General features: G+C 40.0%; 1 protein-coding gene across 10 annotated transcripts in view; it reads right to left on the bottom strand.

The window, feature by feature from the left end:
* Positions 1 to 25550, bottom strand: part of oxr1a (oxidation resistance 1a) — a 114256-nt gene that overhangs the window by 20376 nt on the left and 68330 nt on the right. For 4 of the 10 annotated variants that reach the window (XM_058053867.1, XM_058053866.1, XM_058053870.1 and 1 more), the window contains 3 exons: positions 13548 to 13630; positions 6063 to 6170; positions 4414 to 4527 (listed from right to left, as the gene is read on the bottom strand). In XM_058053867.1, coding sequence (XP_057909850.1) covers positions 4414 to 4527; positions 6063 to 6170; positions 13548 to 13630 — 305 coding nt within the window. Of the gene's footprint in view, positions 1 to 4413; positions 4528 to 6062; positions 6171 to 13547; positions 13631 to 23132; positions 23733 to 25550 lie in introns of those variants that run through there. The other 6 variants (XM_058053868.1, XM_058053873.1, XM_058053872.1 and 3 more) reach the window with 6 other exon arrangements.

The raw sequence follows: 25550 nt of genomic DNA, 5'->3' as shown, positions 1-25550 counted from the left end.
ACCGTCTCCTGGTACCGTCAACAAACATCCTGCAGCTATTGATCCACACTGACACACACACCTCAGATCATGGCATACGGGGGAAGACTGATGGGGGTCGGGGGGCAAAATCTGAAAACCACTACATGCTCATTGTAAAGTTACTGTATATATAAGATAAATTTGTTAGCACAAACAATGTTTAATCTGTAGTCAGTGAGACCTGCTTGTGTCAACAGCTTTGCAAGCCAAGCACCGAGTGTTCCAGATGAGGTCGGCAGCCGTGGGAATTTGTCACCGTTTCACCAGCTTGTCATCCACTTCACTTACAGTGAACCCAGCTCACCTACACACAACTGCAATCCATGGCTCCACTTGGCTAGGAAGTCACTTCTTAATGACTCATTCAAGCAGACATTCCTCCTCCATGGTTAAACAGAAAAGTGAAACCGGGCTTTTTTGTAAGTGTTAAAATAGACGGTAACACCTGAAAGCAGGAAAAAAATGTAGTGTAAATTACACAGCAGCACACGCCTGGTTTGAAACATACATGCCAAAACATGTCTTTGCTTAAACGTATGCTTAACTAACATTGACTTGTATCCTATTAAACATGGCATACTTGAGAAAAAATGATGTTTGGACAACTAAAACTCAGATTTCTACAAATATGAGGCCGGTATGTAAGAAAGACACTGATGCCGAGGATGAAAAAAAAAAAAAAGTATCAGGATACAGCCGCAGGTACAACCTTTTTCATTGGCTAGAGAAAAAAGTTGGGGAAAATACAGGAAATTCGAACTGCAAATGGATCCCAGGGTGCTTGGCAGGCATCACCTGACTTTGACCTTGAGAGTGACACATAGAAAAAATGAAAAAAATAAATTAAATACACAGCTCCACCTTGTGGACATTGCTTTTGTCTGCATAGGAAATAAATGATAGTGACAATGGATGTCTTCCATGCAAATTCTATGCACCCAAACACACCAGTACTATATCTGACGAACATAGTTCATCATCAAGACGAAAAAAAAAACTCGGTAAACTCAGTAAAAAAGTGATAGCTTTAGCATTATCATGAGTGGTATCAGCTTCCTTGTGCATTAGCTTAATGAAATACACCCCCACAAAAGTCATAAAACATGTCAAGGCAGACAGATGAGGCATATTTAAGTAAGGAAAATACTGTGAAGGTCATAGCAATGATCATGCGTGTGCTTGTACTGTATGAGTGCGTCCGTGCACAAATGTACATATCATCACGGTCACACTGAATAGGACACCGAGGGCATGCCAGCCCGCACAGATAACAAGAGAGCAACGATGCCAACAGGCGGGTATCGCTGCCAAATAATGCAATGACAGCAATGCTGGCAGCTAGAATGTCAGCCGGTTCTGTTCTGTAGGGTTTTTTTCTTTTTGTAGCCAATATCAACAGGCCTGTAGGCACCCTAATAGAATGCTTAATTTGACCCTTAGCTCAATGGGTAAACAAAAAATCTTTACATTGCAAAAATACACTAACTTATGATAGTTAATCATTTTCATTCTATTCGTGTGGAGTGTACTGTAATAATTTCTAATAATGGAAATAAAAGGGTCTAAAAGTCATGGACATCCCAGGGATGAAATGTTTTCATTGGTCTTTTGTTGTTATGGGCGGTTATTCATGCTCTTGAACTCAATGACTGTTGAGTTGAGAGCAGGATGAATGAGGATGAATGAAACCCGTCCGTCCAATCCACCTGTTTTGCAAGATCTCATCGATGAAGGATGTAATACAGTAAACCTCGGATATATCGGACTCGGATATATCGGAAATTCGCTCACAACGGACAGATAAAAAAGAACCGATTTTTCTGTAATGCATTTCCAATAAAAATTCATTGCATATATTTATAACGGATTTCGCCTATTTCGGACAAAATCTCCAGTCCCGTTCCAATGCATTTCCATTAAATTTCCCTCGCATATATCGGATGGCCGCATCGTTATGCTAATCTTGTTGATGTCACTGGCTATTGTCTTTCTCCTGGCTCCAGATTTAGGACAAATATAAAAGTGAGTGACGTCAATAATACTAGCACAGCAGTGAATGAGATCTTAACCTCACTATTGGAAATAACGTAGGCCTGACGGGCGTAACAGGGCCTAGCTTAATTAACAATTTGTTATGCTCAGAGTCCAATAAAGTTAAATTCTCATTACCTTACGTCTCTTTTCATTGCCCAGTCCAGGTACATTGGAAACATAGTTAAGGAAGTGCCTTTTTATAACGGATAAAATCCGATTTACGCATATACCGTTGTTGAATGTTTATTCATTAAAAATGGGAGGTGTTGCATGCTGACCAAAGGGCCAAGGGGGGTCCCTAGTTCACAACTTGGATGGTCCTGTGACTATCTAACCACCTTTACCTTCTCTTGCTCCGACTTCCATCCATTTCTTTCACCTTCGACCTGCAAGCTTCTACAGATGAGGTCTTCACAACGGTTATAAAGCAATGGATGAAGTGTGTGACCATTGGTGGTACCGATGTAACTCTTATTAATTAATAACTGTGCCGAGTTTCGTTCCTCTCAGTCCATGGGAAGTGGGTCAGACGAAATCTTTAATGAGCATCCCTCATATATATATATATATATATGACCGTCCCAAATATCCATTATCCACTCATTGCTGAAACAAATGTGTGGTGCAGTTGGTTAGAATGTTTGCTTAGGCATTATATTCACTTCGACTTTAACTTCAATGTGCAAAGCCACCAGTGCCAGATGTATCATCTCAAAAGAGAAGTATCTACCGTCATTTCTTCATCGGTGTTGTATTCCATTGTGCTGCTTGCGGTACAGTAGTACTTTGCATTTTAAAAAATCCTCATATTTGTCACAAAGTCTAAAAAGGCGTATAATTACAATGTGGAGGAAGACGTAGAAACCGAGGAGGTTATTAGATTTCCTTCCTGAAATCAGTTGGATGTTTCTCCCAAATAAAACACACAAACACCTTTGAATTGACACTTTGGATAGGGTAACGCTCCCTTTTCCAAGCACACTTCCTCTGCCTGGAATACTGTAATTGCTGCTCGCCTATGAGAGTTCCACCATTCATTAGTTCCTCTAAATATCTGAAACAGCATCACTTTGAAAGGCTTAATTTCTTTGCAGTCACAGCCCTTAACTCTGTTCCTCCTCCAAGGAGAGCTGCAGAATATGCTCCTGTTCTCACAGGCATGACCCAAATAGATAAGTAGTAAATGAACAGGAGCCTTTCTTTTAGCAGCCGTGGAGAAAGAAACGCTGAGCCGAGAGCAGAGGAAGTGCTCGTGGTGAGAAGCTGTTGAAATTCAAGTGAAGCGGAGGTGAGAGTGATGGTGATGGAGACGCAACGTCAAGCAGCCAACATTTTGGGGGTATAACTGGGCATCATATCATTTGCTTTTTTGTAAAGTTCTACACTTACACAAACCACTCAAAGTTCCAGGTCTTATCCAAATTATATTCATATTCAGTGATACCTCGGTTTTAGTGTATGAAAACCAGAAAATTTTACGATAAAAAAAAACAATGGAAATGCAAAGAATTGTTCAAGCCACACAAAAATATTAACAAAATTTGACATTTTTCAATGCAAACCGAATCGCACAAAAACTGTGATGTACGAATACTAAGGTTCGACTGTATCTGGTGTATATATGGATTGAGAATGTTGGAAGGATTTATGACTCCACTGGTCATAGTACAAGACTATCAAGTTCATTTTCATGAGTGGCTGACACATAAAAACCGAGTGTTCTGCCACTCGTAAACAACTGTGATGTATGCCTGCATCCATCATAGAAACAATGTGTCTTTCAGTGTTGATTATACAACATGTACACAACTCTTCAAGTGCATTTTTCTGCAACTGAAAATACAGAAATAAATTGAATGGCACAATTGAGACGTGTGTAAATTCTGTGGCATAAATACAAAAGTCTTGCATTCAGTGCAAGAACAACAAAATAATATATTTTTCTAGTGAATAATAAATGCGGAATATTACACACAGAGACTTCATTTTTCATACCTTGGAATTACTAGCCATTTTATTGTTTCCGGACCTTCGTTTCCCAACATGAACTCATTCTGAATGTTGTTAAAGCTACTGTGTGTGTTTAACAGCTATGGATGAGTTGCTGTGGAACCAAACACACCTTGGGGTCAGCATTATTTGTTGTACATTGTCATGTCTGCTTGTAGGGTACGAACTAACCGCCAGGACTTCCAGGGATATATCCGCGTGCCAGCTGGCAGCAGACGTCAGTTATACGGTATCACATATATAAAAATCGATCGGGCAGCATTTTCAGTTTGTTTGACGCAAAGCTCAGAGTGGCAACATAGTTTTCATAGCGTATAAGGTTATGCATCAGAGGCGTGGTCCACATACCGTCACCTTCTCTAAATCGGCTTCTGAAGAGGTGGGAGAGAGGGGGCTGATAGGACTGAGGGAAGGAGAGCTTCCAACACTGGAGACGTACTCAGGATCAGGAACATACAAAACCTGAAAACACAATACATGTCTGTGTTTACACAGACGTTGCCTTTGTGCAAACACGCATGCACATCACATGTGCATGCACAAGGGAAGACTGGGGAGAACATATGCCTAGATAAACATGGCTTAACTACATCTACATGTTTTACAAGTTGGTGATGACAAAAACATACAGAATGGATGGAAGTTCTACAGTAGAGCAATTGGCAGTTGGGACTGCAGTGTGTCAACATAGCTAGTATAGGGGTGTGAAAATGATTTTGCCCACTTCCTGTTTTCTTTTTTTTTTGTGCATATTTGTCACACTTCAATATTTCAAATGAATATATATTAGTCAGTGACAACAAAAATAAAGCTTTTAAATTAAAATTGTAATTATTTATTATGTGAAAAAGTCATTGCCCCCTGTTTTCAAACATAACCGAGATTAATGGAGATCTATCAATCTGGAAAAGGTTCCAGCAAACCACAGTGAGAAACATTATCCACAAATAGCAAATACATGGACCAGTGGTGAACCTTCCCAGGAGTGGTCGTCCAACCAAAATGACCAAGACCGCAGCGATGACTTATCCAAGAGGTCACAAAAGACCCCACAACAACATCCAAATATGGCCTTAATGGCAGAGTTCCAAGACGAAAACCACTGCTGAACAAAAATAACATGAAGACTCGTCTCAATTTTACCAGAAAACATCTTAATGATCCCCAAGACCTTTGGGAAAATACTCGAGTCATCTGACCAGACACCTTAAAAAGCAGTTCATACTTGAAAACCCTTTCATGTGGCTAAATTACAACAATTCTGTAAAGATTGGGCCAAAAATTCCCTCACAGCGCTATAAGAGACTCATTGCAAGTTATCGCAAATACTTGATTGCAGTTGTTGCTGCTAAAAGGTGGCCCAATCAGTTACTACTTTTAGGGTGCAATCACTTTTTCACACAGGGGTACTTTACATGAAGATGTAATTCGGATTAGAAAGGTAGAAAGGTAACCATTTGTCAGGGGCTCCGACTTGAGAAGTTATCAAGTACTGCTAATAAATTAGCTTCCTTCTTTTTAAACTTTTCGTGTACTGCTTCTGTAATATTTGGGTAGGCAAAGGTGCAGAACACGAGGCATGTTTCTGCTTTTGATCAATGATTGCTAATATGAGATTGAGTGCGAATCACACGAGTTCTGACTTGTTATGCACAAGTAGTACATGATGGGAGATAATGGCCGTAGTATTACTACAGTAGTTTAAGTGTTTTGGAATGTTTACAGTACTTTGCATGGCTACCTGTGGCATTATTGATATATAAGACAACAGGGAGGTGGAGGATTTGATTTTTCAAATTTGCAGTAGCTGATTCCTGAAAATGAAGGATGGGAATGACGAACAGCCCACTGAACTACTTATACTATCACGTACTATACTATCACTTTACTACCACACAAACAAATGGTGAGTGAAAAAAGTGAATGGCCGCAGTCACGATCCTGATGCAGTGATGGGGGCTCAATATATTTGTGAAGGCGTGCACGGCGGTTCACACCTGGCCAGGCACAACTGCCCTGGAGAACAGTTTGTTCAGCTGAACCAGCTCGTTGGGTGTGGTGTCAAACTTGAGTGCAATGCTGTTCAATGTGTCCCGCGATTCCACCTGGACCAAGAGAGAGGACAGAAAATGACATGATAGCTTCTTTTTAGGGCATTTCCATAAAGGCTCTAGCGTGTGACACAGATCTAAAAACGGAGAGGGGGGGGACAACTTGACGATTATTAGTTTGAATATGTTAGTGTGGCTTGTTTAATTTTCATGCTAGAGCTTGCCAAACTATGCAAACTTGAGTTGTTGACCAGGAAAAGATTCTCAAGGGATGCGGTGACACAGGATTGACATTTTCACATCCTTACAAGTCATAACCACTGTATAAAATGCCATTTTAACAACGGAACAATCTATTAAATTTGACGAGTACACTGAATGTCTTTGGAATTTTTCTGTAAATCAATGTTACAAGACTTATTAAAAAGAGTGCAGAAATAGAATTCAGAATTTAGTCAGTGCACATTAATGTAATCCACACTTGTTTCTTCTTGAACCCAACCGGACGTTAATAGATACATTCAATAAGGCGGATTGGTATTGGGTTAATTTTATTTGATGCACACAAGTTACATTGGAATACATCACATCATTTAATTCAAAGTTCTGCATTTCTAAAAGGAGTAGGAAGAACCTAAACATAGTCAATCCTATTTTCAAATCATCATAATAAAGTCTGATTCAAGTCCAGAGTCATGGATAGTCAGTGTTGCAAGTCCAAAGTCATCAAAATTGTGACTCGAGTCCAACTTGGATGACTTGACCACACCTACGCTACTTGGTGCAGGTGTGTATATTTGTTAACCAAACCAAATATCTAGCACATGTGTGCAAAACACTATTTGGTTTGGTAATTATACCGAGAGATCGGCTGCTGTGCCCTGCAGAGTGACCCAGGTGCGTTTGCTTGTCTCCACCAGTTATGAGGCAAACATCAGAGAGGTTAGTCCACGTGCTGGAACCAGTGAAGCTTCTAACATGCCCAGTGGGGAGTTCTACTCTCCAAATAAGGATGACAACCATGTCTGCGTGGGAAATGTGTATACATGAAAAAAAATACAAAAAAAAAAACAAGCCCACGGGAAATAAGCCCTGAAAAGCAGACAGGCAGAGAAATGCATAATCAGGGCAAGTTAATGGCAATTTGTTTTTGTGTAGTTTTGTGACTGAGGATGCACAGTAAGCTTTTCCATAACAGCACCACAGAGGGGTAATATCTAAGAATAGTAGACATGACTGATTGTTACCAGACAGTAAAGACCTAAGGGGAACTAGGAGAGACAAGCTACAACATTGCAATGCCCTAAATTGAGATACAAGGGCACAATGGTTTGGAAAAATCCATCCATCCATTTTCTATGCCACTTATCCGCACTAGGGTTGCTAGTATGCTGGGGCCTATACCAGCTGTCTTTGTGCGCGAGGCGGGGTAGACCCTGGACTGGTCGCCAGCCAATCACAGGGCACGTATAGACAAACAACCATTCACACTCACATTCATACCTATGGACAATTTGGAGTCGCCAATTAACCTAGCATGTTTTTGGAATGTGGGAGGAAACCCGGGACAACATGCAAACTCCACATAGAGATGCTCAAGCGGAAAAATTTAATTTTTTTTAAAATTATTTTTATATTATAATATATATATATATATAATATTATATTTACATTATTTTTATTATTAATTTAATTTTTTTCATCCCGATATGGCAAGACAACAATTTCCTATGTGAGTTTAGACTTCTTTAGTGAATACATACTGCATAATTTAGGTGACCAACAATATTAGATATATTTGGTTGACAATTTCTGTTTGTTCAAATCAATTATTTGCAATACTTGAGATACAGTCAATAACTTTTTTTTATTTGACTATTCATTGCAGCACATTACCGATAACAAATCTGTGGCTTTTCCCTGATGCAATTAAGTAATTTAACCAAAGTAATTCCACAAAAACGGCTGCTGCTTTGTAACTGGGTTATGGGACAATTACGGGTAGGCTATTCTAAATTCCAGAGGTCAATAACGGCACTTTTGGCATGACTTGGTGCAACAGCGACAGGTGATTGGAGGAAAAACAAAGGAGGTGTTTAGTGCACTAGTAAAAGACTGTGCTTTGCAAGTCTGTGACTTACCCAGTCTGACTTGTGTGCTATTGTTGGTGTCGGTAAAGGCTGGCAGTAACCAGTTTGTCAATAAACCTTCTGCAAAGAAAGATGCAACGTCTCTGTGTCTAGACGGCACAGTACAAAAACACGAGAGGCAGTGCACCGTTCCAACTTTCTCTTTGCTTTCAGTATGTATAATAACTATAAACAAACAATATTTCAGATGGCTGTCTCAGTCACGTCCAAGAAGTTTTATACAGCAGACAAAATGAACTGTGTCCAGTGGCTTGTTTATCATTGATTGGACTGGTGAATAGGACACTATCTCTGAGTCACAATCTGTCATGACAACAATTACTGCACAATTACTGTAAATTTTATTTTAGGACAGGGCTTGACAATAACGTTGTACCGATGGCCTGGGGCAAGTTAAAACAAAATTTGGGCAAGTAAATCCAATCAGTGATATTCCCGTCGGGCAAGTGCACTTTGGCATGAGTTTTTTTTTTTTTAAGCGGTTCTTGTTGGTTGTTGGTAAAACACGGACTGCGTAATTCCAGTGGTAATTTGCAAACCAATCCTTGCAAATCTTGAAATGGACCAATCAGAATCGTTTATTTAGACCGCGGTCCGTAGTCCACAGTCCGCGTTTTACCCACACCCATTCTTGTTCGCGATCAACCAGATCAGTGATCGTTAAACTAGGAAAACATCTATCATGGCGTCCCTGCCAACATGGTCTAATTCTTCAACAACTTCTGAAGGAAAACACCAAAAAGTAATGAAACAGTGCCTCCTAAACAAGTATTTTATTAGAGGCAGCAAATCAAATGATGGCACAGGTGAGTGAATCACATTGCAGTGACAATTTGAAGTGGTCACAATGAAACACCACCGATTAGATCCAATAACAAAGTGCTGATTTTGCACAAGCTACAAAATCTAGCGGTTTCATTTCTCTGTGTATTTTTCTCACCTTTGCTTCACAAATTATTGTTTGACCATTGAGCATTTTTTTCTGTATTAAAAACAAACTTTACTAGTACACAAATGTGTCTATTCAATAATGTTTCATTGTGGTGCAACAACTTATAAAAGGCAAAGTGTCTAGAAGTCTCTTGACAATCCAGATTTCCATTCAACGTCATGATCTATGTAGGAAAACAACCACAAGAAATGATAATCATTTCATCTTTTTTTGAGATTCTCATGTGATACCACAAAAATTAGATGGTATCATTATGGCATTATGTCTTTTCATTTTACATGGGGCAAGGTCGGGCAAGTAGTTCTCACCTTAAGGATTCCCCATGGGCAAGTCATTTTTGTTTTTAATGTAGAGCCCTGTGGGAGCAATTTTTCGTGAATGTAAATATAATATACTGTATATATTAACGCGTTAACTTTGGCAGCCCTGACCTAAACTCATCAACCTATAAAACGATATAGCCCCATAGCAACACAGCAACACCCATTAAACATTATGTGTGTGTGCTTGGTGAGAAGCTGAAATTTCACAATTCCGGACTCATTTTAGTGAGGTTGCTGAAGGGTTAATGACCAGCAGGGTCCCCTACAGTATTTGAGCCTTTCATCTGGCAGCTTCAACATCATCGATTTGATTGTTGTCCTTTGGCTTGCAACTGGCTCATCCATGAACTGTTTATTTTTAGCTTTACAGCTTCTTTGCGGCGCAGCACAAAACTAAACCTAAACAAACACAGGACACTATTCATACTCAGGATTGATAATGGCCACTGTAAATAAAAAAAAAAAAAAAAAGGATATCAATATTTAAGCTTCCTTCAAGGCCATCATCTCTTCTTCGAGTAGAAGGGTCAAGAAAGGTTTTGGCAGTCATCTTGAGAATGACTGACAATTAGCTAATGGTCACACTACTCGAAGGTTAAGGAGGTGCATTCAAAAAAGGCAGTTGGCTACTAAGTCATGAGACTAATGGCTCCGTTTAAGACTCCGCTGGCATCTCGGTAGAACATTAAGTAGTAATATCAGAGCAAAGAGAAAGGGCAAACCATAATCAACAATCAGTGAATCAAGCTCGAAATAAAATGCAATATAAAGTTTAATCAACCATAATCCTATATCTAAGCAGCTATTGCTCTTAATTTCATGATGGATGAATCCCAGCATTGGTATGACAGTTGCCATGGTGACTTTGTCATTACTACCCAAATGGCATGTGACTCCTGTGCAACTACATCCTTGCTGTTTATGTGCCGGTCTAATTTTAGAGCCTCGATAAGTCACAACATTGTGTCCTTTTCAAGGGGATTCCTTCATGGATTTCTCCTTGTATCAGATTAAAAGGCCTGTCTGAGCTTTGATAGTCGTCCTTACTTACCAGGTACAGAAAAGAAGGCACAATCAAATGACTGCACAAAGGGGGCTGATTTCCTTTCAAATACTACCTTGCTTGTTTTTGGAATTACATCCTGTGTAACTCTGGTCTTCCTATCTGCAATCAAGTCATTAATTCAACATGCAAAATAGTAGCCGGCAGTCAAATCAAGTTGTGCTACAACACCGGTCAACGTGCTCGGCACTATATTCAGTCTGATGAACTGATATACGGTTTAGCAAACTGTGATAACAGTTATTGTACCGTTGAGCAATTTTATTTTTGTAATGATCTAATTTACTGTACTACAGTAAACCTCGGATATATCGGATTCAATTGTTCCCACTGGTTGTGTCCGATATAAGCGAAATCCGTTATATGCGTATACCGGAAAATGTCCGTTTTACGCATATATCGGATTTATATCCGGTATATGCGTAAATCGGATTTTATCCGTTATAAAAAGGCTCTTCCTTGACTATGTTTCCAATGTACCTGGATGCGCAGGCAACGCTGCAAACGCTGCAAATGACGTCGTATAGCGGCCTGTCACGATTCGGCGAATCGGAGCGCCATCCGATATATGCGAGGGAAATTTAATGGAAATGCATTGGAACGGGACTGGAGATTTTGTCCGAAATCGGCGAAATCCGTTATAAAAAATCTGATATATGCAATTAATTTTTATTGGAAATGCATTACAGAAAAATAGGTTCTTTTTTATCTGTCCGTTGTGAGCGAATTTCCGATATATCCGAGTCCCGATATATCCGAGGTTTACTGTATTATGCCATGTTTAACGTCTCAGAGCCCACAGTTGCATAGGATATTGCGGAAGGCAAATCTACTGACCACAATCAAGATATTTTTCACCTCAGAGGGACTATAAATGAGGTGCGGACTTAGATTCAACATATTTTAACAAAATTACTTACAAAAAAACTCAAAAATAATAATAATAATAACTAACAATCATTATATGAAATGTAAAATAATGCTAATAATAAAGTCAGAAGTGCAAGATTGGCTATACTTTCCAAGATACAGTATTGGTAAAGTATGGTGGTGGTAGTGTGATGGTCTGGGGCTCTTTTGCTATTTGCTTTGATAAACAGAACCATGAATTCTGGTGTCTACCAAAAAAAAGAAAGGCGAATGTCTGGCCATGTTTTAGTGACCTCAAAGCTGAAACGAACCTGGGTGCTGAATGGCTGAAGAAAAACAAAATGAAGACTTTTTCCTGACCGCGAAAAAAATTCCCCCACTGCGTTGTAAGAGAGTCATTGCAAGCTAAAGCTATTGCAAGCATTCAGTGGTGTACAAGCACACGGCTTGGAAGAAATCCTTTGGGAAACCTTGCATCCGAGTTGTTCCCACAGACTTGGATACAAGTCAGCCAATAGGTGGATGTGACTGAATGGCTTGGCGTTATCAGCGTCCAAGCAGATGCGATGCAGTTATTCAGGTTATTTCTCAATAAGAAAAAAAAAGGCTGGAGAAAGAAATCCATGAGAAGGGGAAGGAAGATGGCATCGATAAGACGCCAGGAGAGAAAACCCACCATTTTCCTGTGGACGCCGGATGATAGATTATAAAGTTATCTGCGGGAGAGCAAAATAGGGAAACACAGCCGTCCAGCCCCTCGGCAACAGGAGATAAGTTTAAGATAAAGGTGTACCTCAATCACTGTCACTGTCGGCCAAGTGTCCCTCACAATGTAAGCAAGGCAGTCAAGGCGCAAAGAGCCTTGGTTACTGTATGTCTTTTAACACTTTGTTAGCTTGCTGGCTAAGTGCCGGTGCTACGTGTCAGGCAACAAGACACAATCATTGGCAGTGCTAGATCCATCCATCACACTATCAGCAACCTGGGAGGGTGGTAATAAGAAATAACACGTGAAAAATAACAGTGACGGCTGACAGGAAAAAGATGAGATATGATTCCGGATCTTTTCCTTGCCACAATGTCACATTAAACACCGATTGTGTTTTTTTTTTGTGCAACTGCTCATAAGGCAGCAATTAACTACTGTCCGATTCTTAGCAATCAGCACGTCCAGAATGACTGACAGGTTCGGAAGGTGGTGCTGATGTAGCTTAGGTGTGAAGAGATGGAGGAACGGAGCAAATGAGCATTACTTCCAGAAGCCTGTTCAGGCATCCCTTGAAAGAAGGAAATACACCGGAGAAGACCATACTTTTGCTCCCTTCCCCGTCTTCAGCTGAAAGGCACACAGAGCGAAAGGAGCCACAGCTATCCGACTCCTCGCTGTTGCCACGGAGAGGGATGAGGAAAATCTGTCTGACCGCAGCTGCATTTGAGGGTCATTTCAAGAACACCAGGCAAAGCAGAGACCGGCTACGTTTTTAGTGCAGGCTAGTGGAACAAGAGACCCCCCCAACAAACCGCCCCCCTCCCTACTTCACCCATCTCCTAAAGAAGAGCTAAATCAATAGAAATAACAACGCAGTTGGAAGGTCATTCACGAGCACGGCTAGCTCTCTGTGGTGGAATGCTGCCGATATGTGGCATGGAGAGAATGGAAAGAACAATATCATCTTGGCATCGGCATCATACATGTCTGTTTCTATAATCTACCACAGAGAAACACACAGAACTATTAAAAATTATCTCGATCATCAATACATCAGGAAGAAAAATAGAGCTGATGTGAATCAAGTCATCACAAAAACACATTTCATTTGAGCATCAGGTACACGTGTTGCACGGGCTAAAGTCTGAAATTGCGTCTCCCCCTACACTAATGAGCTAGCAAGCATGGTTAGACACGGTTAACACACAAACATCCGCTACGTCGCTAGTCAGGGCAACAGAAGCACAGGAAGCAGACGTACACACAGAGAACAGCAGCATGAAAGCCGAAGACGGTCAAATGCACCAAACGACATGACACAAATAAAAAGAGCTGTTTTTTTTTTTAAAGAGCGGTGTACTCACAGAATATTCAATGGTCCCTTTGGGTCTCTGGAACGACATGCGCCTCCCATCCTTCTTCTCCGGGGTCTTCTTTTGGCCGGTATCTGTAAGCAGGCGAGGCAAGGTACGCATTACATTCATGTTCCTCTCTCTCCAGCTTGTCACAAGCTGCCGATTCCCAGCCCCGTGGGTAGACAGCTCATTCGTCAACAGTGAGCGCGCCAGCCAGAGATGTGAGCTGTGAGCGCTGGACAGCTTTCTCTCTCTCTCTCTCTCTCTCTCTCTCTCTCTCTCTCTCTCTCCTTGCTCTCCTTCTATGCTCCTGCTCTTCTTGCACGCTGTCCTCCTCTGCCTCTCTCTCTCTCTGTTCTCCGCCCAGACCACCATGCAGAGCAATGACATCTGTTGAAAACAATTCACCTTGCTTCCCTCCCTTTGCTGCCTCTCACGGCAGACAGAGACCTGCTTGACCTCCATCAGGGCGTCGCTAAGGATGCGAGGCGGAGAGGACTGACAGGAGAGGAAGATGTTGGGAAGTGATATTACTCAAGACAAATATGAGGAGAGGATTGAGGGGTGGATGATAACAAGGGAAAGATTCAGTTTAGCGTCTCGCTTGTGTGGAATAGCAGCACATGAAGGAGGGGTATTATATTTGCTTGGAGTGTTGTTGTGAGGGATTTGCGAGATGAATCAGTAAATGTGAAACTTTATGATGAGAAAAAGGAAGGCAGACGACTGCAAACAGAGGGTAGCCGCAGGCGGATTATTATTATTATTTTTTTTTCATAAAAAAGGGTGACTGAAAATGATGTCCGGGTATCAACATGTGACTTGAAGTGTACAAAATGTAGTGTGAATATTGGCTGGATGAGTGTGAAGAAAACACAGGAAGAAGGTGGGGGCTGGGCCAGGACTACTTGGAGGAACAGGGATGAAGGCAAGAGGGTGGATGGAATACTGAGGCAGTACAATGAAGACTTAAAAAATATAAACACTTAACTGCTATATTAATTGTTGTTATTTTGTCAAAGTAGTGACAGGTACAGGTACAGTATGTCCATTTTGTAATGTTTTTTACCCCCTCACATTTATAGCCTCCTCCTATGCACAATTAGCAAACAAAAAGTTTCCCAGCATGCCTTGAGGGTTATAAATTAGTATAAAATTTTTGTATGTGTATCAGTGTGTAAGCAGCTATTTCAATACCTACATAGTCTGTGTGATGCTGTTGCATTGTGTGTTCCACATGTGTCACTTGTTATTTTTGGTTGCACTGTGAGTAAGGGACGTTTTGTTGATGACTGAAGTTTGTGTCAAAATAGTTTTTTAATGGCCGTCTCAATAGCCACATTTACATGAGGAGTTTTTCTCTTTCCGAATGACCTTTCCGAAAGCAATGGTATACATGGAAAGGAATATTCCAATGGCGTGTCTACATGCGCCGCTATAATCAACCAGAATAGTCAATGAGGAATGCGCAGTAAAGCGTAAACACCAACATCACGTGATACCGACTTCCTCGAGTTTTTCTTTCACTTGTTGGAATAACTCCGTATTGCCAGTTTTTCGTTCGTCTAGTCTTGAAATTTCATTTGAATCAAAAACAAACTTTCCGCAGCAGTCCAGTGCCGATTGCTCGCCTCCATTTTTTTTTAAATCGAAGAACATCTCGAGCTGCGTGTTACGTCATATCTCAGCATTCGCTGAAAGAACAAACCCGGGAACAGGAAAAGATAAAGTTCAATCTTGCTAATATTTTATTATTAAGCTTGGCACATGTTTTATATAGATATGTATTTTATTTTTTAATAAAACTGGACTTGTGAATGGCGTATAGAAGGGTTTAGATTCTGTTCCACAGATGGCGCTAATGCACACGAAAGCTGCTTGCCAACCGCCAATAAACAACAGAAGAAGAAAAACACCACGAAGAAGAACGCAGTCTGACAACTTTCCGATTGAGCGGGTACAAGATACCTCAATCGGATTGGGGAAAGGAATATTCCACATCTGTGAATCCGATTATATATTCATTCGGATTGGCACTTTTCTTTCGGAATGAGGTGTACATTATTTTCGTTTGAGCAAATAAACCGAATGGAATTGGAATATTTGGGTCCATGTAAACGTGGCTACTGACTTTGCAACCTCATGCAAAAAGCCGCGCTCTATTGTAAAAAAAACCCAAATAAATAAGAAGCGTGTAAGAAGTGTATAAAAACTGTAAGATAATAATACAGTAGCTTCACATAAATGGCTGCAAAGATGTGTTTGTTCAGTGCAGAAAATACGGCTTATTTCTCGTTATTCGTTTGCATTCATATATTGGAATTTTCCGCTGGTATCCATTCAGACGGTATGACATAACATGCTCACAATACTGAGACACGGCGGTACAAGAAATATATGCAGAAACAATCTTCGGGTCATGATGACCAATCAATGTTCAGTACAGTAACAGTTTTCCCTGAACAATATGGTGGAAAATAATCATTTGCTCTTCATCCGAGTAATCAGAATGAAAAAACATTTTACTTGGCGGGTTAATGGCCTCGATGACAATAACACAGGGTCAAGTGGAAGCAAGCTACAGTATGTGACTTGCACGGACAATGAAAGGAGTTACTGTGTGTCAGGAAAAACAAATAAGGCTGCCAATATGGGATATCACGGCTTAGTGAACAATTCAACAACAACAACAACAAAAAGATACACTGTATCGTCCAAAATACTTGACGAATCATCATTTCTGAATTCTTGATTAGCAATCTGCTATAGATGAATCACGGTTGCTAAATATACAGTTCCCGCGCTTCATACATAGCAATGAAACTGAAGCTGGCAGGGAACACGAGAGTCAACAACGACGTGACTAACATTCCCCTCATGCTCCGATAGAATACACGAGCAGATTTCCCTCCGCTCCCTTGTTTTTCCTGCCTGTTGGTTATGTAGCCCACCCCAGCTGTTATTATTAGAAAAACCTTAACAGTTGGCGAGGAAAAAGCTGTCACCCACAGCCACATTGCACAGGTGCTGTACTAATACCGGTTAAGACTGCCTGAGACATTTTTCATGCATTCACAGTTTGGACAATTCAGGTCTTAAATATTGATTTTTCAAGGCTATTTTCAATGTACAAGGCTTCAGGTCAAATGTTTAAAGGGGTACACAACTGTAAAAACTTTGGGAACCACTGATTTATGCTAAAGTCCTGAGTGATCCTGATGTTTTTACACAATTGCCAACGTGCCCCAAAACCTTGGTTACAGCAAAGAAAAAGCAGGATAAATGAAATTTAATGTCCCTAATTAAACAACATTTTACAGCTGTAAAGGGCAGTAACAAGCAACTTAAAAAGCAAGCATCAAATATCTTCAACTCACAGAAAGGCTGTTGCAATTAAAAAGCCCACGCTTGCTTATTACATTTACTGCATGCTGCAATAAATCATAGCAACTGCAGTAAATGTCAACTTTCTAAACAAATACTTTTACAGTCTCAGAAGATTATTGGAAAAAAAGGACAGCAAAAAAATAAACGTGCATGTGCGCAAAGAATAAGTGAGTCAGAGAATGACTTATGTGTGTTATTATTAGTTAGTTTTTGTCCTGTTAAAACTGTATGTATATTTTATACCACTGTCAATGGTTGTTTGTCTATATGTGCCCTGTGATTGGCTGGCGACCAGTCCAGGGTGTACCCCGCCTCTCACCCGAAAACAGCTGGGATAGGCTCCAGCAACCTCCAAAATGAATGAATGAATGAGATCATTTACACTGAAGAAATATCACCTTATGTAAAACCAAAAGTCAAAACCTGCGGCGATCTCGTTCAAATAAAGACCTGTCATACAGTTCCTTTGATTGCTCCGTCATGCGTGACAGAGAGCAGAACATTGTAAACTTGCGGTCGCGCCGAGACAGAAATAATACCACGTGTGTCAATAAGGTTATCTCGTCTGTTTGTTTAACAGAAAGAGAACCTGGTCAATAGGAATATATGTCCTTAAATGACTTCCTTTGTGCTGTGGTGTTATATAAAACCTAACATGACCTTACAGAGCGGTTGAGCCCGTACCGTTTTTTGGTGTGAATTTAGACAAGTCATGTTTAAGTTTCAGCAGAACTGACTGCTTAAAGGGAAACAATGATTTTTTTTTTTTTTTTTACACAAACTATGAACAGGAGCATAGTCAGGTTCTTCATTCCTATCCTCACTCAACCCTCAGACTAGAATAACACTCCTCAACTTTAACAGGAAACTGTGTGTCTGTGTGTGTGTGTGTGTGATAGCATTCTTGTCACAAGTGTGTGCCCGTGCCGGAACAGGAGGCGGTCAATCTGCCCTGTCCTCTGATTAATACTCTCCCTGTGTAGAATAATCACATTCTTCCTAATGTGTTGTAAATTCTTTACCGTGCGTGCGTGATGGTGGCCTTGCCGGGATCGTCAAAGTCAAAAATGCAATGCCTATACTGAGGCGTGTTCCTGTTGACGCACTCTCATCCGTATTCATATAGACATCTGTTGCCATAGAAACCAAATTGCCACAAAAAACTTGTGGATGTAGTGCATTGCTTCCGCCTGGTCATATGAATATCTGTGTATTACTTCATGTAATGTCACATAAATCTGATGCATATCTGAAAATGTTAGCGTAATAAATGACATTAGCATTCATGTTGACAAACATTACCTTTGCAGCCATTTGACAAGCCAATGCATTTTGCTAGAGACCTTTTTACTGCACATTTTATTGAGAAGTTAGTTTAGTTTTGTAGATTTTTGAGCTGCGGACATTCCATACCGTTATTGACAAACAAACTAATCCTTATCATTTTTGATCCAGTTGCCTCCAAGGCATCATTTTTCAAAATATGCATTTCTAACGTAATCTAATTATTAAAAAAAAAAAAAGTTTGACCTTTAAAGTCAACTGTATCAAGTCAAGTCAAGTCACAAATGACTGGAGTCTGACTCCAGTCAAGTCATGTGACCCACCCACAGCTGCGGACATTCCACATTGACAAGCATACCATTATTGACTAACAAACTAATCCGTATAATTTTTGGTCCAGGTGCCTTCAAGGCATCATTTTTCAAAATATGCATTTCTAAGGTAATCTAATTATTAAAAAAAAAAAAGTTTGACCTTTCAAGTCCACTGTATCAAGTCAAGTCACAAATGACTGGAGTCTGACTCCAGTCAAGTCATGTGACCCACCTCAGCTAATTACCACCATCAAGTAGGACAAAAATGATTGTTTTGATTGCAAAATTATTTATTTATGTAAAACCTACACAACTGTCTTCATGAAATAGATGATGTACGTTTTCTTCTCATTTTAACAGTTTGAACCGCGCGCCAAGAACACCCGCGGACTTAAGTAGAACAGCAAATATCTGAATGCACTGAATGTGTGAGCAGTCACGTCATCGCTCTCAGGCTCCATTGTGTTGTCATTCTTTTTTTTTTTTTTTTTAGATTAGATTGCCGAAAGAAACAAACTAATTTGTATCATTTATCAAAGACTCTTGGTTTGTATTATATAATTCCCATGTTAAAGAAGTGTTTGCCCAAGTTGAGCACTCGACAAGCTGTGCTTGTCCATGTCACAGCCACATGCACTCTGACCCGGGGTTGACTAACTAGAGAAACCTTAGGTGTTCCGGTTATTGCCGTGTGAGCGTTTTCTTTTTTGCAAGGCCAACGGGTGGGGTGGGGTGGGGGTGCTTGGCTGGTGTCAAGAGTAAAGGAGATGTGATGAATGGTGTTGCTGAAGCCAACCTCTGCATCGGCTGGTTCGATTAGGATGATACATATGCGTAATGTGACTTGGCTGCAGCTTCCTCAACAGCTGCTGCTGCTGTGTTGGAACTTTAACACAACATGGTCAAAAAATAAATAAAAATAAAATGGCAACCTCAAGAGAAAATGAAACTGTACACCTTTTGTTTTTACATAATGTACTTGCATCTTTGTCTCTTCAGGTCTCCTTGTGGAGCCCCTAAGCATCTCTGCAGCAACACTCACCTCTTAGGTTACAGCTTCAATAAATAGCAGAAGTGATGAGCTCAGCTATAAGAAACACAACTCTGCATATCGGATCTTCGTAATAAACAAGAAGCACAAAAACCGTGTTAAGGAACCGTGATTTAAGTCTGCTCTTCTGTGTCGGGTATACAATCATTATGGAAACCTGGAATTATATTGCTACTATAAACTAGAGCTGCACCTATTAAGTATTTTAGTAAATCAGGTATTCTACTGAATTTTTTGTTTCCATTAATCGGGCAATCTGATAAAAGATTTTGTTTGGTTAAAGAGCAATTATGAAATTGTCCATAGGTATGAATGTGAGTGTGAATGGCGACGTTCATGCCATTGATTTGCACTGCGGAATTTTAACCGCGGCGAGGTGAGGGATGACGTTACGTATTTAATCAGGTTAACATCAGTTGCTGCTTGTTCGGACAAAGTGTTCAGTGTTAGCTCTCCAAGTTTAGCAAACAATGAAACTCCTGGGAATAAACAGAGGTGTGGTTCACAGCTGGTGGATTAGTTGCATCTTGCACGTTGACAATGACCAATTGTGTTCCATCATTACTTCAGCGTTAACATTACCATTATATTGATCCCTTCCCTCCGTCCCCCGGTAAGTGAGAGTGACTTCCACCGCAGAAAAAGGCCGGTCATCTCGTCCGATTAATTCAATTATTTTTCGTGTAATTTGCTTAGCCTTCTGACTGTCACGCATACAGTACGGGCGTATTATTAGCTGCTGTTTGATTGATGATCCTTGAAACCTGACCATACTCACTCATGTGTTTGTTCTTCAAATGCCGTAATAAACTAAGATGATTGCAATGTCAGGAATCAAACTATGGAATGGATTGAGTAAGGAACTCAAACAATGCACAACAATGAGCCAATTCAAGAAACAATACAAGCAGTTGATGTTTGCTAAATACAAGGATGAAGAGTCTTGAACCAGTCATGATGTGCTATATATATCACTATATTGACACTTACTATGGTACCCATTATGTCATTGTATGGTCATATCACCTCGTACTTCGGTACGAGGTACATTATTTAAAAAAAAAAAAAACAAAAAAAAACTTAAACTGTATTATGGAAAGCAGGAAGTGAACAAATGTAACAGTTACCGATTGTAAAAGTACCAGATGGAGGGGTAGGATTTAATATGCTTTGCTTCTTCCTACTCCTTTTGGACATGTGGAACTGTGAACTGATTATGTGATGCATTCAATTGTAATCTGATGCATGTTCAAATGAAATAAAACAATTACCATTAAAGCTTACTATTAAAGTAAGCTAATGAAATGCTGTGATATTCTGCACGCAGGTCAGTATGGACGTTACATGGTCAAGCTAGGGGGTTAGGTGATGATCCTGGTCAGTGACCCGTTCACCATAAATAAGCTTTTGCCTATGTTATTGGTCGAGCCTTAATGATCCATGCTCACACAAGCCTAGCTAGTAGTCTTCTTTCGTTCAGTAGGGTAGTAACCTGCATACATAATTTACCCCAACGGTTTACACTTCTGCTGGAAAAGGAGGCACAGGGACTGCTAATAAACCCCGAGACCTTCCATGCATTTTAAGTGCAGCAAAGCATGCATCTGATTATTCTGTGTCCTAATTAGATAAAACAATTACCCTGCCAGCAACTGAGCTTGGTGCTTGATGACTTTGCATGAACTGCAAACCCCCGTACAGTACGTTCAGTCAAGTGTGAAGCAAGACTGTGCGGTCCTACAGGAAAGCTTTCTTAGAGCCAAGGGGTGCTCCAATGAGAGCGGATATCGTCAGCGTTGTCGCTGTATCGATGCTGCTGTTGTTGTTGTTGACAGAACTCGCATAAGTATGTATTTAAATCGGCAAGATACTGCAACTATTACATGTTATATCATCAGTGTACATGTAAGGTTTTTTGTAGAGGTGTATCCCAATGACAGCATTGTAAGCTAGCTGATATTAACTCGTTTTCTTGTGTTATAATGCACAAAAAAGGGTGGAAACACTTTAGAGTAGTCAGTGTTCAGCTGATAAAGACACAAACCCTTGATGAGTGTGTGCATTGTTTGTTCCACATAAATGATTTCAGTGAAATCAGTGCTGATCCATCGGGTATCGGCCAATTCGTACACAAGAAACCGTTTAGTTTACATGTATAAACAACAATCACCTGGAGCACGGCCATGTTGTTTCACTCTCGCCCATTACTTAAACCACCAGAAAGAGTGAATAGTTAGGAGCTGTATTTTTTGCCAAACTTCATTCACAATCCTCACATACAAGTAGCCAGGCTTTTTTCCGGTACGGTGTCACACTCAAAAGTTCCCCCTGCAACTTGTGCTAACTCAAAACATTTACATTACAATCCTAATGTAAGCGCATCCTGCGATTAGCACGTATGCCATCTTAAAAAAAGCCTGTGAGATCCGAGGAGGGAATGTCAATGTTCAAAAATGTTTAATATGCAAATGAAACATTTTGTTTGATTTGTTGAAATCCTGTGATTTATGGATTTAAGGTTACAAAGAAAACTGATAAATTCATAAAATCACAAGCTGATGCAATATTATTTAACAAAAATAAGCCTCAAATCCTTTGACACAACTTTTTCCAGGAAGCTGCCGCAAACTCTAGCAGAACAATGACAAAAAAACCCAGCAAAACTCTGGAGGGACTTATTATAGCTTCCACGGTAACAACGATGAATAAAAATACCAAAAATGTCATTAATACAGAGAGGGGACACAATGTGAAACGGCCTTGGGGACATGACTCACTGACTGGCTGGCTGTATAGTTTGGAGTACCCACATGTACATGTTCTAAATGCCTCAGTTGTTAAATGTCCTACTGACAAACAGAGCACAAAACGCAACCATTGTGACCTGTCAGCTGGTTGGTCTCACAGTCATCTGGGAGACAGTGGACTTGCAAAATGTTGGAGAAGGGTTAGCATGTTTATGAGTGTGACTGGGTCAAATCCATCCATGACTACATTGCAAATGCTGCATTCATTCAATTAGTTTGCAGTAACACTGTCATTAAGTAGTTTCAGCACATGTGAAAATTATTTTTTCAAAGTCTCAAAATGTTACCTCACTAACGAACTGCATGCCTTCACAACAATAGAGCTTCAGGTCACGTCAGCTGGTGTGGCAACTGTCGCCAACTTCTTTTAGTCGTCCAAAGTCCATGTGTACCACGTAATACCGAAGCACAGTGCAGAAATGCAATCAAATAATACAACGCGGTAGATTGGCGGTAATAACTGTTTACAAGTACACATCTGTCATTATTTTAAATCATAAAAGTTGATTTAAACAACCAACGACGACGAATGTAGCATCGGTTAGTTTGTTACACATTACAACTAGTAAATATACTAAATATGTACATTTAACCAATTGTCGATAAGGCGACATAAAAGTTAAGATATTTGAAGGGAGTTTTGCACTGCGCCCTATGGGCGCAAGGTACACGTTGACAGCCTAGCTTGAGCAAAAAGAGCTTCCACAGTGATCTCCAAACTACGAACACACATGACTGAAGTTTCACCAACCTGTTCCGGAGTTAACTGTGCTTTTATCCAGAACTGTCTCGGCATGGTACGGGTTGTAATGTACTTCCTCCTCCTGTCCGAATACAGGCCACAGTCTGTGGGCAATAACGTCCCTGACAGCCCTCGCTCCGCTGCCGGTTACAGAGAGTATATAGCGGTAGTCCATAACTACCAAACTTAGCTTTAAAGCAGCTAAGAACGACGACTTTTGATGGCTACCACGGCCGTAGACATTTCTCTGTTAACTTAAAGCAGAGGTGAGAAAAGTCTCTGACAGAACACAAATTCCTGTACACAAACTATTTCTATGACGTCACCACTTTACACAGTCTTTTTGTGTGCGCCCCTTGTGGACTAAAACTGTACTACAGTTTAGCACTTCTTAAACTGACGTGTAATGACTTTACATTTAATAGACACCTCGCAATAAGGACCCTTCAAATAGTTTTTATATAGAAAAAAATACATCATATTTTTGCTAATAAATATGCTAAAAATTCCTCTTTTCTAAAAGGGGCAGGCGGATCGATCCAAATATTGATATGTTGATATCAAGGGTGGTAATAGTATCATATGTATTGGTTGTCTTATGTTTTGGTTGTCTTGGGTGTTTATTTTCATAAATATGTTTGTTGTTGTTGTGTTGTTCATATTGTTATATAGTTGGTATGTTATATATTCATATTGTTAACCTAAATAATGGCAATAATGGTACTGTTGTGTGGATATCATCATTATATTTCTGTGTTCATACAATAACAAAATTGTACTTGGGAGTTTAATTAATTTCAATGATGAGCTATTGTATGTATGACATATAAACAGAAGGACAATGTGCTTTATTCCCAGAAAGCCTTCTCATCTGAAGCTGGGATCTGACACATTATGAAACAAGGGACAGCTGGTAAAAGTGAGAAGAGTTGAGTCAGGCAGTCAAGCTCAATACTGAATGTGCGCCATCTGCTGGACACAGTGAAGGCTGCACAGTGAAGACTTTAGTGACCTTTAGTCAAAGTTCAGGTACGGTTATGGCAAACAATAAAAAAACAATAATAAAAGAAAATAATGATGACGTATTATTTCAAAAGATGAATAAGGATACAGCTCATGTCGGCATTGACTTTGTAACCTTTATGCACCAATAAAGTGCCTCTGTTTCCTATCCTCTTTCCCCAAAAGGTCAATATCTTTTACCACAAAGCAAGGTAATCAAGCCTATATACAATTATAGCAAAAAAACAAACAATACATACATCAATGCAGCTAAAAGCCTTGAACACCAATATTCAAGCACAGAGTGCTGCACATGAATCATTTATCCACACTGTGCAGCACTACTATTTATACATCATCACCAAAGGGGTCACGGGACAGGTAACTTATTCTCAATACCATTTAAACACATTTGCATTAGTAATAATAGCTAGTATAGTCAATACAACCCAACTACTAGACATTTGAAGTACTTTAGTAAACATCCTTACATAAATATGCAGCGACAAGACTTCATCTGACCCCATGTTCCTCTATGACATTGCACGGGGCCCTGCTGGTACACTTGGCACTGGGACAGTGTAATCAGACGGGCGTCACACTGGCCCCGGCGCCACCCCACAGGGCCTTGTAGCTGCGTGATACACTGTGTTGCTACATATCTGCCCACAGCACTCAAAAAAACATCCATTAATTCCTCATAGGGAGCCAGAGCCACCCCTTCTCCCTGCTTTGCAACCTTATAGTATTTCACTTAAAGGGGATCTATTATGCGTTTGCCACTTTTCTGAACTATCAATCAATATTATCATGTTAAATCAGGGGTCAAAAATTAGGGGTTAAAACACGCGGCCCGCGGGCCAAATGTGGCCCGCAGGACACGAGTTTGAGGCCTCCGCCTTGATATGAAAGTTTAATGTTAGTGCGGCCCGTGCAAGTTTGACATGGATGCTGTATGGTATCATGTACCCAGAAAAAATTATTACGTTTGATTAATGTTCATGTTAAAGGTTAAATAACTGTTAATAGTTATCCTCCCTATCCGTGTGGAAGTGGTAAGTTTTTGGCTATTTAAGTTTAAAGGAAATAACTTGAAGGCTACTGTTTAGGTCGCTAGCTCTCTAGTTTGCGAGTTAGCATGTGTCTCAAGACCTTGCAGTTGCGCAATATGTTGTAAATAAAAAAAAGTATAAATGTGACTATAGTCGTGTTTTGTCATGTCTACAGGGCTCTAATAATGTTTTGTTAATTTTAATCTGAAAAAAATAATTAGTCTACCCACCAACAATATGAGGTTTCCTAAGTTTTTATTTTATTATTATATTTATTACTGATTGATTGATTTTCTTTATTCCAGAAAATATGGTAGTTAAGTCTTAAGTCAGCACTTGCCAAAACAGGACTACACCGTGAATAATTCTGTTT

This window comes from Doryrhamphus excisus, chromosome 17 (genome assembly GCF_030265055.1).
Source record: "Doryrhamphus excisus isolate RoL2022-K1 chromosome 17, RoL_Dexc_1.0, whole genome shotgun sequence".
Classification (NCBI taxonomy): Eukaryota; Metazoa; Chordata; class Actinopteri; order Syngnathiformes; family Syngnathidae; genus Doryrhamphus; species Doryrhamphus excisus.
Note: the sequence above shows the minus strand (reverse complement) of the source record. Positions and strands in the feature narration are given on the sequence as shown.